The sequence below is a fragment of the Phyllobates terribilis genome, unplaced genomic scaffold (genome assembly GCF_046119375.1).
Source record: "Phyllobates terribilis strain yellow unplaced genomic scaffold, ASM4611937v1 Scaffold_7__3_contigs__length_470593459, whole genome shotgun sequence".
NCBI classification, from domain to species: Eukaryota; Metazoa; Chordata; class Amphibia; order Anura; family Dendrobatidae; genus Phyllobates; species Phyllobates terribilis.
The window spans coordinates 392,351,947-392,367,801 of record NW_027362767.1 but is presented as its reverse complement, the minus strand read 5'-3'; the positions used below and the strand labels follow the sequence as shown (position 1 = coordinate 392,367,801).

Here is a 15,855-nt window from a genome sequence, read left to right as displayed (position 1 = left end):
CAGTGGAAGTCAGACTCCCAGGAGTTTAAATAGCCATCAAATTATACTAATGACACTTAGCTCAAACAATGTCAGATTTTGAGCAGAGTGTAATCTTACTGTGAACCAATTCTCTTGCATTGGAGAATCATATCACAGGTGCAGAAAAGAAGGAGAACTTAATTTATCCATTGTCTGTGTCTACATAAATCAAACTGAAGTCGGATGACATTCGAGCGCAGTCCAGTATTTTACATGCATCCAGTGACTTGAATGGGTGCTCTTGATCCAATTTACGGAGCCACTCAGCATGAGAAAACAAATACAGATCTACACTGCCCCATAGTATAACATTGGTCTGAGTGCTATCCGATAAAACATCACCCTGACTCTGATGGAGAGGAACAGAGTATTCCTAAAATGTGTTGGTTCGGATTTTGGTCACTACCGGACTCCACACACCATGACATCACACGTCTCTTCCAGCTCTGTCATCCATCTTCTGCCTGGTATCCAGGGACGCTACTGTCCGGAGCGTCCCTGGCTCTACAGATGCAGCTTCCTCCTTAGCCTACTCCTGCGCACCCTACTGGCTCTACGGACATAGCTCTTCTTCCCGCAACCTGCCTCCAAGTGTTACCCGTCAACAGCTCCAGGCATACACCACTGAGTAACTTGCTTTATACGTTAGTTAGCATTTCATTTTGGAAATCTATCATAATTATTTTTTGAGATAACTTTTACTTGGGGTGCAGAAATAACATTTACTGCGGGTGCACCCAATTTTAATGACTTTTTCATCAGGATTATTATTTTTTTGTATTTTTCAAGGAATCTGTAGATTACCGTAAATGTTTATTAATTGTTTTATTTATTTTTTTTAAATAGGTTTGTTTCATGTATTCCTAATCAATTTTCTAAAAACACTTCTATCAGAATTGTTATAAATTATTATGAATGGATTATGCAATTTGACCCTTCAGCTAGAGAGAGGACTTGAAATCTATAGTGCCACCTATTGGAAGCCGCCATCCTACAAGTCACAATTGACCCTTTAACGAGTCGTCTTATTAGCCAAAAGAGAACCTCCAATATGAAGACAAATGAGAAAAGGTAGTAAAACACATTCATAAAAAATATATTTTTATTAAACACATATACCAATGACATACATATTAAAACATTAATAAAATACAAAAATGAGAACACTGCCAAAAAACAAGTCATAGTAAAGAAAATGCTATTGTGAGTATAATATAGATCCTGTCACACTCCACATCGAAAAGTATAGTACCACATCAGTATTGCCGATGTAATAAAATTAATGTGTAAAGGCCACTATATACTAAATTCCCAGATATGGGTTATTATAAAGTGCTCCGTGGAAATATATCACTTGTACATCACATATGGACATTCAATTATGTGGAATAGGATTTCTTAGTCTTTAGCTCTCTCTAGTGACACCATGCACTATACCAGCAGAATAAAGCAGACAAATGAAGATCACTATTTAGTAAATTCCCAGATATGGGTTATTGTAAAGTGCTCCATGCAAATATATCACTTGTACATCACATATGGATAATCAAGTGTGTGGTATAGGTTTTCCTAGTCTTTAGCTTCCTCTAGTGGAATCATGTAGTATACCAGCAGAATATAACAAATGAAAATATCCATCTAGCGTGCACCTTGCACTTCAGTCAGTGGTGAATGCACTGCATTGATCAGAGGATAATTCCAACCACAAAACATCAAATGATATTATATTGAACTACTCAGTAAAGAATAGAGAGTGGTAAGTATCCATTAAGTCAAGGCAGGTAACAGTAAAGCACATGAGATGGAAAGCAGGACAATAGTTACCAAGACTCCCCCCACTTACGCGCGTTTTGCACGATAGCTTCTTCAGAGAGGATGCAGTATGAGAGGAGTTGTGGTCTTTTGTATAGGTACTGTAAGGTGGCTGATGGTCGCATAGTCGATGGGAGGTATCACAGAGATGGCTGGTCTCTGTGATGTAACCCGGAGTGTTTCTCTAGTGTATGTAAGCACTAAGAGGACTACTTGGTGCACCTGGGACAGGGTTACAGGTATCTGTGAAGAAATGGGCGGGTCTAGCTGCCCACATACCTCACCTCTGGGTGTGGTTAACAGCCTATTTAATGGAGACTGCTGTTTGGCACATAGTCAGTGTTTGGAGGGAGAAGGCCTCCTGTGTGGGCTTGTCTGTAGACTGAGCTGTGTGCTAGTGATGCGCCCCCTGGGTCGTGGGGTACTCGGTAGCCGGGCCGGTCCCTTTCTATTGGGGTTGTCACGGTGGCTGTGACCCGGTCCATGGCCCAGGGCAGTCAATAAAATAAAGTGAAGAGCCAATTGGGGCAATAAAGATTTGGGGATAATGTTCGTGACGCCATCCGTGTTATGCGGCTATAGGGGGCCGCCGCTGCGGTGCAGATCCACTGGGGCTGATGATGACGCAGCAGAGATAGTGCAGCTCTCCACAGGCAGAGCTAAGCCCCAGGCCAGTATATAGGATTTGATGAGGTAGATGTTGTTGGCAGGGACAAGGTAGTGGAGGGCCGGTGACGCAGCAGTAAATCAAGGACACAGTGGGGTGCAGTCTTCAGGCTTTACTCACAGTTCTTAGGCAGTTCCAGGCTATCACTGCAGCCGGTTATTAACTGCCCACATTGTCCTGTGTTCTCCAAGTAAGGGATCCAGCCAACTCCCAGGCAGTTCAGGTACACTTAGTCGGGATCTCCTTCTTATGTGCTTCTCTGGCCATCTCCCTGCGCTGGCTTTCGCCCTCTTCCCCTGGCTTTCGCCCCCCTGCCCTGCACCTCACAATCAGTGTCCCAAGCTAGTGGCCTCGGGCCTTGTCGGGCGACTTTCTCTCAGTCCGATGGACCCTATGTGGCCACCTTTTTGGCAATGTAATTGTGGATTTCAGCTGCAACACCTTGAAAATGCTGCAGCCTCTGGTTGGCTAGCTTAGCCTGGTTGTTCTCCACTAGCCTGGGGCCGGTCCCCTTCTGCGGCCTGGTCCCTCACTCGACGGCGGTCGGGTGGATGCGGATCCCACGGAGAGCGTCTGCGCTCCCATGCCCCTGAGACCCCCTGTGTCTCTTCTTCCTTCTTCCGGGCCCCTTACTCTGAGCCCCCTCCTGTCTGGACCTATCACAAGCAGGACCTCCCTCTTGGGCTTACAGCCCTGACTGAACCCCTTCTAGTAGGTTCCCCTTCTTCTTATACCCTCTGATAGGGTGCTCCTCTTTACTGATTCCTCCACCTGCACCCACTACATGGTTCCCTCTCCTTTGGTTCCCCCCCCTCCAGCCAGGGACAGGGCTCAGCCGTGGCCAAGTGCATCTTGCCCCGTCTGCTGGTCTGGAGTGGTCTAGTGCTGGATGCAGGTGTGTGGGTCCCGGGTTGTGTTCCTTCCTTACCTGGGAGTGGGTACCACACCTCTGGGTGAGGTGCAGTACCTCTATGGTAACTGAACCCGCAGGGGTGCCACAGGTCCGGTTTACCCGAGTCTTTGCTAAACGAACGGTTTTCTTTGTTTTTGCCTGTCCTAAAGGCTGTTTGTTTGCCTTTTTTCCAAATAAACCTTTCTGGACATTTAAAAGAACATGCCTCCTGTTTGTCTCACATCGCACCTGAGTGAGTACAATCCCTACAGTACACAGCCAATCGGCTGTGAGTAATCAGGACATCAGCAGCAGATTGCGCTCCCCGCATGTTGCCACACCGCTGGTCTCTGGATGCAGCGCCCAAGCAACACGCTGATCCACCCACACATGACAGAAGCCACATGGGACAGAGTTGGCGTGCTGCCGGGAGAGCGCATTGTGCGGACAAGCAGGACGCCAGCAGCAAAACAGAGTGCTTGGCTGCCTGAGATGGAACATCATGAGGGAAGCGAGAAGGCTCAAAAAAGCAGGTGAAATGGGCAGGAAAAAGAGATTGTCTGCGTCACCAAGAAGCATAGCAGAGCAGGTGAGATCTACAAAGGTTATATATCACAGGTCAGTTGAAAATAAAATAAAAGCCTATTTACTAATGAGCAAGGAATTATCCCAATTAAAGGGAATATTTTTTGTAAAAAGATCAATATGAGTAGAACATGGAGAAATAAGATTATTATCCACAAGACAGACATTGAACAAAATAATACCAATAGTAAACATGCATAGCACACCATTCATCTGTCCCTATCCATATATATCCCATACATCCTCCAAATAGCTAAATGATGACATTCACCACACATCAAGAAAAATGTGATATAAAGACACACATAGGACCCAACTGGAAAAAAGAGGAATAGTGAAAACGTGAAACCCAAGCAAAAGTGTCACAGTAAAGACATCTTTACTGGGAAAAACACATGAATCAAGTGATTGAGAGTGAAAAAATATATATAAATAAGGTGACAAATTAAAAAATAATAATAAAGTGAGTAAAGTGCTTAATAGTGTTGAGCCACCCCCGTAGTGTTCGGGTTCGGTTAGGTTCGTCGAACACCGGGATGTTCGAGGAACTGTTCGTCGAACACCTTAGAACACCGTCGAACACCTTAGAACACCGTTAAAACCAATGGCAGGCAAACAAAAACACATAAAAACGCATAGAAAACACCTTCAAAGGTGTCCAAAAGCTGACAAACTGCTCCGAAGACACTCTCTTTAAAAAAGCCGGCCGGCATTTCAGCAGCGGCATACACCGGTACCCGACAATTTAGACAAGAAGGAATAGAGCATCACACATAGATTAGATAGATAGAAACATGTCAGTCACATATATAAGAAGTACAGTGACAGTGTTGATTACTGTACTTGTCATTTAGTGTTAAAGGATTTATTTAAAAAAATATTAGTGTTTTCATGCACCGTCTCTTTAAAAAAGCCGGCCGGCAATTCAGCATCGGTACCCGACAATTTATAACAGAAAGAATAGAGCATCACACATAGATTAGATAGATATAAACATGTCAGTCACATTTATAAGAAGAACAGTGATAGTGTTGATTACTGTACTTGTCATTTAGTGTTAAAATAAAGGATTTATTAAAAAAAAAATTGGCGTTAAGTTCCCCGTAATTTTAGTCTCTAGCGGAGGTTAAGCAGACGGCTGGGGCAGATGTTTGAAGCCTGGGAAGGGGGTAATACCCACGGAGCTTCCCAGGCTACTAATATCAGCCCCCAGCTGAATACCTAGCCTCTACTAGCTATTAAAATGGGGGACCCCCAAAAAAATGACGTGGGGTCCCCCCTATTTTAATAGCTAGCAAAGGCTAGGCAGACAGCTGGGGGCTGTTATTAATAGCCCAGGAAGGGTGCCATGAATATTGGCCCCCTCCAAGGCTAGAAACACCAGCCGTCAGCCGCCCCAGAAATGGCGCATCCATAGGATGCGCCAATTCTGGCACTTAGCCTCGCTCTTCCCACTGCCCTGTAGCGGTGGCAGTGGGGTAATAGGGTTGGGGTTGATGTCAGCTTATAATGCCAGCTGACATCAAGCCCAGGTTAGTAATGGAGAGGCTTCTATAAGACACCCCCATTACTAACCCCATAGTCAAAGTTACAAAAAAACACAAACACCCAGAATAAAGTCCTTTAATTGAAATAAAGACACAATTCTTTATTGTTCTAAATTAAACCATACTTACCATCACGCCCATTCCAGCTGAAGCCAACGATCTCCTGCAATAAAAGTAAAATAATAAAGCAACATCATCCTTACCTTTCCATGGTTCCCACGACAGCTTCAGCTCTGCTACATTCACATGACAGGCTGGACCGCAGCAGAACGCTGCCATCCAGCTTGCCATGCGGCAGACGCTGAGAAGCGCAGGCATGCTTGTGCTCCTCAGTGTCTGGCTGTGACGGCATCCAGATGAGCCGAGTTCATGTGTTTAAATTTGGCGCCAATATCGCTGATTGGTTACGGCCGGTGGTTGCGACTAATCAGCAGAGCGAGGTTTAAATTTGGCGCTAATACTGCTGATTGGTCGCGGCCGGCGACTGCAACCAATCAGCAGAGTGGTGTTTAAATTTGGCGCCAATATTGCTGATTGGTCGCGGCCGGCGACCGCGACTAATCAGCAGAGCGGTGTTTAAATTTGGCGCCAATACTGCTGATTGGTCGCAGCCGGCAACCGCAACCAATCAGCAGAGCGGGGTTTAAATTTGGCGCCAAAATCGCTGATTGGTGGTGCCCGGCGGTCGCGACCAATCAGCAGAGCGGGGTTTAAATTCAACGCCAATACTGCTGATTGGTCGCGGCCGGCGACCGCGACCAATCAGCAGAGCGGGGTTTAAATTTGCCGCCCATATCGCTGATTGGTCGCGTCTGGCATCCGCGACCAATCAGCAGAGCATTGTTTAAATTTGGCGCCAATCTCGATGATTGGTCGTGACTGCCTGCCGCGACCAATCAGCAGAGCGTTGTTTACATTTTGCGGCAATACTGCTGATTGGTCGCGGCCGGCCACCGCGACCAGTCAGCAGAGCGGGGTTTAAATTTGCCGCCCATACCGGTGGCCGCAACCAATCAGCGTCGTATTACTGAGGACCGGGAAGCGGCGCTGCCTGTGCGGGCACTTCCGCTGTGAGCAGCTGGGAGATGAGCGGCTGCTCGCAGCAGAAGCATCCCGACCGGCAGCGCCGCTCCTCGGTCCTCCGTTCACACTTGCCGTTGGAAGATCAGAGCGTTGTTTAAATTAGGCGCCAATCTCGCTCACTGGTCGCGGTCGGCTGGCGGCCACAACCAATCAACAGAGCGTTGTTTAAATTTTGCGCTAATCTCGCTGATTGGTCGCGGTCGGCTGGCATCCGTGACCAATCAGCAGAGCGTTGTTTAAATTTGGCGCCAATCTCGCTGATTGGTCGCGGCTGGAGTCCGCGACCAATCATCCGAGCATTGTTTAAATTTGGCGCCAATCTCGCTGATTGGTTGCAGCTGGCAGCCGCGACCAATCAGCAGAGCGTTGTTTAAATTTGGCGCCAATCTCGCTGATTAGTCGCGGCTGGCAGCCGCATCCAATCAGCAGAGCGTTGTTTAAATTTGGCGCCAAAATCGCTAATTGGTCACGGGCAGCGTCCGCGACCAATCAGCACAGCAGTGTTTAAATGTGGCGCCAAGATCGGTGATTGGTCGCAGCCGCTATTTAAATGTGGCGCCCAAATCGGTGATTGGTCGCGGGCAGAGGCCGCGACCAATCAGCACAGCGGTGTTTAACTTTTGCGGCAAGATCACTGATTGATCGCGGGCGGAGACCGCGACCAATCAACGAATCGTATTGGTGAGGACCGGGAGATGAGCGGCTTCTCGCAGCAGAAGTATCCCGACCTGCAGCGCCGCTCCCCGGTACTCCCTTGACACCCTAGCCGCATGGATGTTAGTGCCGCTGCCTGTGCGGCTACTTCCGCTGCGAGAAGCCGTGAGATGAGCGGGCGCTCGCAGCAGAAGTATCCCGACCCGCAGCGCCGCTCCCCGGTCCTCCCTTGACACCCTAGCCGTATGGAGGTCAGCGGCGCTGGCGGTCAGGGTCCTTCTGCTGGTACCGGCCGGGAGATGAGCGCCTCGCGCCAGTCATCTCCTGGCTGCATCGCCGCTGAGCTCCGTCCCGCAGATGAGCCGCTAACGGCCGCAATCTTTTTTCTGAAATCTCGCGTCGCTGATTGGCCGCTGCCGGACCAATCAGTGACGCGGGATTTCCTGGACAGACAGACAGACAGACAGAAAGACAGACAAATGGGATAAGACGATTATATATATAGATTTTGTCTTACTTCCTCTTTATTCATATTTTGTTCCTTCTATTTTGTTCTACCATGGACATTTATGAACAATTGTAGTCAAGTCAATAAATTCTCTCTCCATCCAACTACTACCACTCTTATACATAGTGAGTAGCGCGACAGATTATCTTTTATATCATTCTTTTGGTTTCCCGTCACAGATTTTCACACAGTATCTGTGTATCTGTCTGCAGCTTCCTCTCATTTAGTCTATCCTTATCTTCAGGGCGCTAGTGTATAGTTTTTTTCATTTTCATCAGATAGCACTCGTCCGATGAATGCGTTCTTGTGAGTGAGCACTAAAAGGAATAAATAAAGTTAGCATTGTAATCTATTAGCGCTGGGGTCCTGGGTTCAAGTCCCACCAAGGACAACATCTGACAGAAGTTTGTATGTTCTCCCCATGTTCTCGTGGGTTTCCTCCGAGTTCTCCAGTTTCATCCCACACTCCAAAGACATACTGATAGGGAATGTAGATTGTGAGCCCCAATGGGGACAGTGATGATGTCTGTGGAATTAATGGCACTATGTAAGGCCTCATTCACACGTCTGTGTTTAAATACGTACGTACGTGAAAAAATTGTACTGGTGTCATCAGTGTTTTGGATCAGTGTGTCATCAGTGCATCCGTTTTTTCCATCAGTGTTTCATCTGTGTTTTTCATGGATGGATAAAGAAAGAAATAACAAACGTTCTCCTATAGTTTGTCATCCGTGTGCTTGTATGTGTTTTTTATAAAACCCATAGACTTATATTGGCCCTTGTCATCCGTGCAGCTGGAAAAAAAACAAGCATGTGAATAGCACCATAGGTTATAAGGGGTATGTGTTGTATCCGTGAAAAAACTCAAGATATGACACGTACATGGAACACAGATGTCTGAATAAGACTTTAGCAAGTAGATTAAATAGATCCATGCATGGAGACTCAATACCGTAGTGATAAAAAGTTTGACTTGACTCCAAAGGGTGCAATATTTAGCTCAAAATTCTGGCACATAGTCATTGGTCTTATGAGTATACTAAAATCAAAATAGTAGTTTTCAAGTGACCTGCATCCATCTGAGTCTCAAACGCGTCAAGACATCTTTTATCTGTGAGTACATTGTATCTAGAGAACATCTTACAACAATCTTAACACTGTTACAGAACATTCCAAGGATATCTCCAGTCCTAACTGGATTCTTTACCTGGAGTTATTAAGATTTGACTTTATAAAGCTGGTATATAACAAGTAATATAACATATTGACTGATTACAATAAGATCATTTTCCTTATCACTACAGACAATTAGGTTGTGTATTGCTCTGCCTACAATATATTTTTGTAGAATGGTCTACATCAGATCATTGTATCTATAACATCTGATTTAAAGATTATAGTAGCCAAAATATAAATTATTTGTACGCGGTCTCCAAAACTCTGATCATAGAGGGATTACACAATTTATCCCTATAAACAGGTCTCACTGCCCTTTGTGACCTGAAAATAATGTATCTAAAGTTATGTCCATTAGTCAAAAATTCTTTGAAAACTCCAACTATACATAGAAATGAAAGTTCAAGAGTCCAATGGGAATATTTAAATTTCCCGATCAATCTTAGTTAAAGGGTTTTTCCCACCATTTTAGATGGTTCTTGTCGGATAGAGCTCGTTCAAGAAACTTTTGCAATTGACTGATTATTAAAATTTGCAGTCTTTCTTATGATATTGAAAGGAACCTGACAGCTGGTAAATGCTGCCGGATCCTCGAGCAGCATGTGTAAGAAACTGGCTGCATAATTTCAGCCAGGTATGTTTGACTCTGAAATGAAGTGGTGTTTCAGAGAAAAACTTAGTTTAATAGCTACCAGGGACCAATCCACACGGGAGTGTAGCCGGCCAGGCTGGTCCCTGATGACTTGTATTATCTTGGTGCAATTATAAATGTATTATTGATCAAAAGATGCAATAAAAGTAATCTGTTTTTTTATCTAATTGCAGCTCAGGGAGAAGTATGGCTCAGTGTATACTCTCTACTTTGGGTCACGGCCAGTAGTAATCCTCGCTGGCTACCAAATGGTTAAAGATGCCCTTATTGACCAAGCAGATGATTTCAACAATAGGGGACAGATTCCGATAATGGACAAATTTTTTCAGGCTCATGGTAAATTTCTTTTACTTTGTTTTTTCCAAAATCTGACTATCTATCAATGCTTAATCAAGAAGGCAAAGTACAGATAGTGTTGTCTTGGGAAGGTGGGGGGCGGTCACAGTAGTAAAATGTCTGCAAACTTCAAGTACTGTTAGAATTAAGAGACATGCTACTTAGAAGGCATTGACACTGGCCAACTGAGGCCAGCTACAGCCGATCAGCTACATGGAAGCCAAATGGTGGTTGTTTAAAGGGGTTGTCCACAACTAGGACAACTGCTTCTTACACTAAATGTTCGGCCCTGATAAAATAATAAAGACTATACTCACCTCCTGTGGGGGTGCCGTTCCAGCGGTGTCAGCACTCACGGTCCTGGGGCTGTGATGCAGTGGAATGACACATGATGCCTGGTGCCGAATCAGCGCTGGCCTCACTGTCTACAACATGAACATGAAGAGGAAGTCCAGGATCAGCTGTAGCTCTGGCTTCCTCTACATGTTCAGTTCATACAAAAGCAGAGATAGTGATGCCAGCGCTGATTGGGCACCGGGCATCATGAGTCATTCCACCGCATCACAGCCCTAGGACCACAAGTGCTGACACTGCTGAAATGGCACCGGTGAGTACAGGTTTTATTATTTTATCGCGGCCAAACATTTAGTTTAAGAAAGAGTTTTCTTAGCAATGAATAACTACTTTAATAGCCTGAAACGCGCTTCCTTGTGCACATAACGATTGTTAATGTGATAATTTTGTCTGAAAAGAATATCATTGTTCTCATCAGCACATGATAACAAAGGCAAACTTTTTTTTAACCTATGTAACTATGAAAAGAACGATGTGTTGCCAAGAAGGATTATGTTAAACAAGCTTTAAAATCATTTCACCTGACAAATGTGCACTTTGCATTTTTGTTGGGTTCTTGACAGCGAGTCTAGACAGGATGATAATTGGAAACTAGTGTTCCCATAAATGCTTATTTCCCACTTATCAGCCCGTGTAAATGCATCCTAAGTAGTGATGAGTGCGTATGTTTTGTTAACCATTTTGCTGAGTATACTCGGGCGAGCACCGAGTATTTATAGCGTGCTCGGTGATATGTTTGAATCACTCCCGTGTGCCTGATTTGAGACGGTTTGACAGCTTTAATACATGTGAGGAATGTGTAAGAAGCAGACAAATGTACAGTGGTGGCCAAAAGTATTGGCACCCCTGCAATTCTGTCAGATAATACTCAGTTTCTTCCTGAAAATGATTGCAATCACAAATTCTTTGGTATTATTATCTTCATTTAATTTGTCGTCAATGAAAAAACACAAAAAGAATTGTCCTAAAGCCACATTGGATATAATTCCACACCAAACCTAAAAAAGGGGGTGGACAAAAGTATTGGCACTGTTTGAAAAATCATGTGATGCTCCTCTAATTCGTGTAATTAACAGCACCTGTAACTTACCTGTGGCACCTAACAGGTGTTGGCAATAAATAAATCACCCTTGCAGCCAGTTAACATGGATTAAAGTTGACTCAACCTCTGTCCTGTGTCCTTGTGTGTACCACATTGAGCATGGAGAAAAGAAAGAAGACCAAAGAACTGTCTGAGGACTTGAGAAACCAAATTGTGAGGAAGCATGAGCAATCTCAAGGCTACAAGTCCATCTCCAAAGACCTGAATGTTCCTGTGTCTTCCGTGCGCAGTGTCATCAAGAAGTTTAAAGCCCATGGCACTGTGGCTAACCTCCCTAGATGTGGACGGAAAAGAAAAACTGATGAGAGATTTCAACGCAAGATTGTGCGGATGGTGGATAAAGAACCTCGACTAACATCCAAACAAGTTCAAGCTGCCCTGCAGTCCGAGGGTACAACAGTGTCAACCCGTACTATCTGTCGGCGTCTGAATGAAAAGGGACTGTATGGTAGGATACCCAGGAAGACCCCACTTCTTACCCCGAGACATAAAAAAGCCAGGCTGGAATTTGCCAAAACTTACCTGAGAAAGCCTAAAACGTTTTGGAAGAATGTTCACTGGTCAGATGAGACAAAAGTAGAGCTTTTTGGGAAAAAGCGTCAACATGGAGTGTACAGGAAAAAAAAAAGAGGCATTCAAAGAAAAGAACACGGTCCCTACAGTCAAACATGGCGGAGGTTCCCTGATGTTTTGGGGTTGCTTTGCTGCCTCTGGCACTGGACTGCTTGACCATGTGCATGGCATTATGAAGTCTGAAGACTACCAACAAATTTTGCAGCATAATGTAGGGCCCAGTGTGAGAAAGCTGGGTCTCCCTCAGAGGTCATGGGTCTTCCAGCAGGACAATGACCCAAAACACACTTCCAAAAGCACTATAAAATGGTTTGAGAGAATGCACTGGAGACTTCTAAGGTGGCCAGCAATGAGTCCAGACCTGAATCCCATAGAACACCTGTGGAGAGATCTCAAAATGGCAGTTTGGAAAAGGCACCCTTCAAATATCAGGGACCTGGAGCAGTTTGCCAAAGAAGAATGGTCTACAATTCCAACAGAGCATTGTAAGAAACTCATTGATGGTTACCGGAAGCGGTTGTTCGCAGTTATTTTGGCTAAAGGTTGTGCAACCAAGTATTAGGCTGAGGGTGCCAATACTTTTGTTTGGCCCATTTTGGAGTTTTGTGTGAAATGATCAATGATTTGATTTTTGCTTAATTCTCTTTTGTGTTTTTTCCTTGCAAGCAAATTAAATGAAGATAATAATACCAAAGAATTTGTGATTGCAATCATTTTCAGGAAGAAACTGAGTATTATCTGACAGAATTGTAGGGGTGCCAATACTTTTGGCCACCACTGTATTAAAGCTGTCAAACCGTTGCAAATCATGCACACGGGAGTGATTCAAACATAACACCGAGCAGCAGTAACTACTCGGTGCTCGCCCGAGCATAATCAGCAAAAGGGTTAACAAAACATACTCGCTCATCACTAATCCTAAGGATTTTTCACACTTTAGTCATGTACTGCATAAGTACAGGATTTGCTAAAAGGTCTAATAGGTGGAGGTTCAATTTCAAGAACTTTCACCCAGAGGTGTCATAGTCACACCCAGAAGCTTGAGTGGCTTGAAAGGTGTATTCCCCATATGAGGAGACTGCTACTATAAAAATCATTTGATATTTGGGACATTATTACAGATTTTGCAGTGGGTGCCATGAGCTTTAAGTTAGAGAAAACAAGGGGGACAATACAAGTGTAAAAGGATCTTATCCATTAAACTAGGGAAGGATAGGAGGATGCAGTAACTGCTCACCTTGTGAGCTTGTGTGACCCACAAAAAAACTTGCTCTGGGAGGTAGTAGTTCCAGCTCCTGCAACACCAACAGGTTGGAGGATACAACCAACCTAGTAATCAAGTAGTAGAGAAGAGTGGGTAAATCTGCGCTGCTGGTTCTGTAGTCACAATTTATTCTGAATGCGTTTCGGAGTTAGCAAACTTCTTCAGAAAACTGGATTTTTGTGGTACTCCTGATGAAGAGGTTTACTAACTTCAAAATGCATTGAGAATAAAACCACATAAATGTTCTAAAAATGAATATTAGTCAAAAAAATGTTGTCAAAATTTGTAGGTCTCACCCCTGGGAATAATTCCTTTTGGTGTGATAGTAACTTACACAAAATTTTGTAACATTTAAACATTGTTTACTGGAGGCTCAATCATCATAAAACTAACAATTATTTGTAATAAATGTCTTGCAGCAAAGTACATGTACAATTTTTCAGTAGTTTCACGGTGTCACTTTTTTTAACGAAACACATTTTATTTGGTTTGGGTTAGTCATGGCGATGCTTCTCCACACACTGGAGAATAAACTGTTTCTGGTCTTCTGGATGAATCATTCACGATTTTCAATCTGGCAACTTTTGAGGATGCATCGATGTATCTTGCATTGGTGTGGCACAGACAAGGATCTTGATGAAGAAAATCTTGGTTTATTTCCAGTGCAACAAACAGGTTCTTTTGTGTTGGATGACATGAAATGATGATGCTTCTTGTGTGACACAAGGTCTTCGGCAAGCTGCAAGCGAGTTGAGCAGACATCGCTGCCTTCCTTCTGCAGAGCCAGTACCATCTCAACCTTTCCTACAGTTGGAACAACACTGTCAAAAGAAACCGTAATCTCAATGAGGTACCATAGATGTCTGTTGAAAGTTTTTATTGCTGCCTCAGCAACAGACGTATTGATTCTTTTGTATGCTACGAGTTCTTGCAGTAATGTGAAGTCATTTTGCAATGATGTGGCTGGGATCTGACAAAGGTACCTAGCCTTCAAGTACAAGGGAACAGTAAAAGTACAAAATTGACGGAAATTTTTTAACTCTGTTAATGTTAAACGAAATTGGTGATGAAACATGAAGATCTTCAGGGCATATATCACTTTGGCCATGCATTGGGTCCTGTGGTAAGTGCTTGGAGTATTGATGTGTACGTCTGGGTTTGCCGACGAACCAAGGAACAGGAGTACCAGTTATCAATCCCTTGTTATTTTTTTCTTGGATGGCATTGTACAAGCTGGTTGGTGAAAAATTCAACTAGACACTCCTTAAGCGGACCTAGCTCTGTTGAAACTATGTCATCTTCCATTCCAGCTGAAAACTTTGTTTTAGCCAATTGACTCCAGGCAGCTGAAAATCTCTCGAACAACTTCATATCTGGACCTGTTGATGCTGGCCACAATTTATCAAACATGCTTACAATAATAAGCTCATGAAGGTGGTTCCATGCTACCACGATGACCTTTTTCACTTTGAGCAACCAAAATGTCATGGTCTTCCTTAAGTTTTATAAGTTTCATGGCATCAACATAAGCAACATGAAACAAACATCAAGTTTATTAACAAATTCCTTCTCCTTGGATTCTTGTGCTTTGGTTCGCCATTTAGCATTCTTCATGAGAGTCTTCCATTGCCCAAACAGACTCTTGACCTTATTGATCACATGATATTGTTGCCTTGTCGGGATTCTTGCTTTTACCCAGAACTGAAGCACTTCGCTGGCTGTGACAGTAGCACTCATTCATGTTGGTTGCGAATCTGTACAGTGAAGGAAAACCTGGTTAACACCTGACAATTCGACGGCAGCTTAGAACCAATAATACGGCCTGCTGTCCCTCCAATTATCCACACTCCTCTAGCACTGCAATTTGAAAACGCAATTTTTTCTGATAAAAGGGGGTCGACAGTGGCTGAAGCCGAATACACAGGGATATTTGCTCATCCCTAGTTGCTGCAATGATCCCTAATATCGCTCATCAACACTTGCAAATTACTATTATAAATTAAAGTAAGTGAATCTCAGACAAAAAATTAATTAGACAGTAAAAGACACATGGGAGTGGTGTAGGCTGTTGCGTAAATATTTAGAGATTTGACTTACTTAAAACAGTGAATAATTCTAAATGCTGTCTGTAATCTGGCAAGTTTACTTTGAAACTGGAAATATAAACTATTATTATTAATATTAAATATTCTTTACAAATTACAAATAAGTAAATTGGAGAGAGTTTCAAAGAGCCCTTATTGCTGCTCTATCTTAAAACTACCCAAATCCTATTTTAATGGCTATTAAGTGTCCAAGGGCTGCCATTGAGGAGATTGATCCACCTTTTAAACACTGCCAAAAGAAACAATGTTTTAAAGGATGTTACAGATCATTATGTGTAACGATTATAGGGGATGAGAATTTGAATAAAACTAATTTTTATTTTTTCTATAGAACGCATTGTGACCGTACTGCATATGAGACCTTTATTGTGACTATAGAACCAGCAGCGCAGAATTATCAACTCTTCTGCACTAATTGAAGAGGTTTAAGTTAGGCCTTCACCCTATCGACAAGGAGAAGGGGGTTCATTGACCCCTATTCAATAAACCAAGAAAGCAGTATCTTCAAGAAAACACCAAATAGA

General features: G+C 43.6%; 1 protein-coding gene across 1 annotated transcript in view; it reads left to right on the top strand.

Annotated features, from left to right (window-relative positions):
• Positions 1 to 15,855, top strand: part of LOC141154964 (cytochrome P450 2G1-like) — a 105,551-nt gene that overhangs the window by 13,195 nt on the left and 76,501 nt on the right. Inside the window, exon 2 of the mRNA XM_073641544.1 lies at positions 9,771 to 9,933. Within this exon, the coding sequence (XP_073497645.1) occupies positions 9,771 to 9,933 (163 nt within the window). The remainder of the gene's footprint in view (positions 1 to 9,770; positions 9,934 to 15,855) is intronic.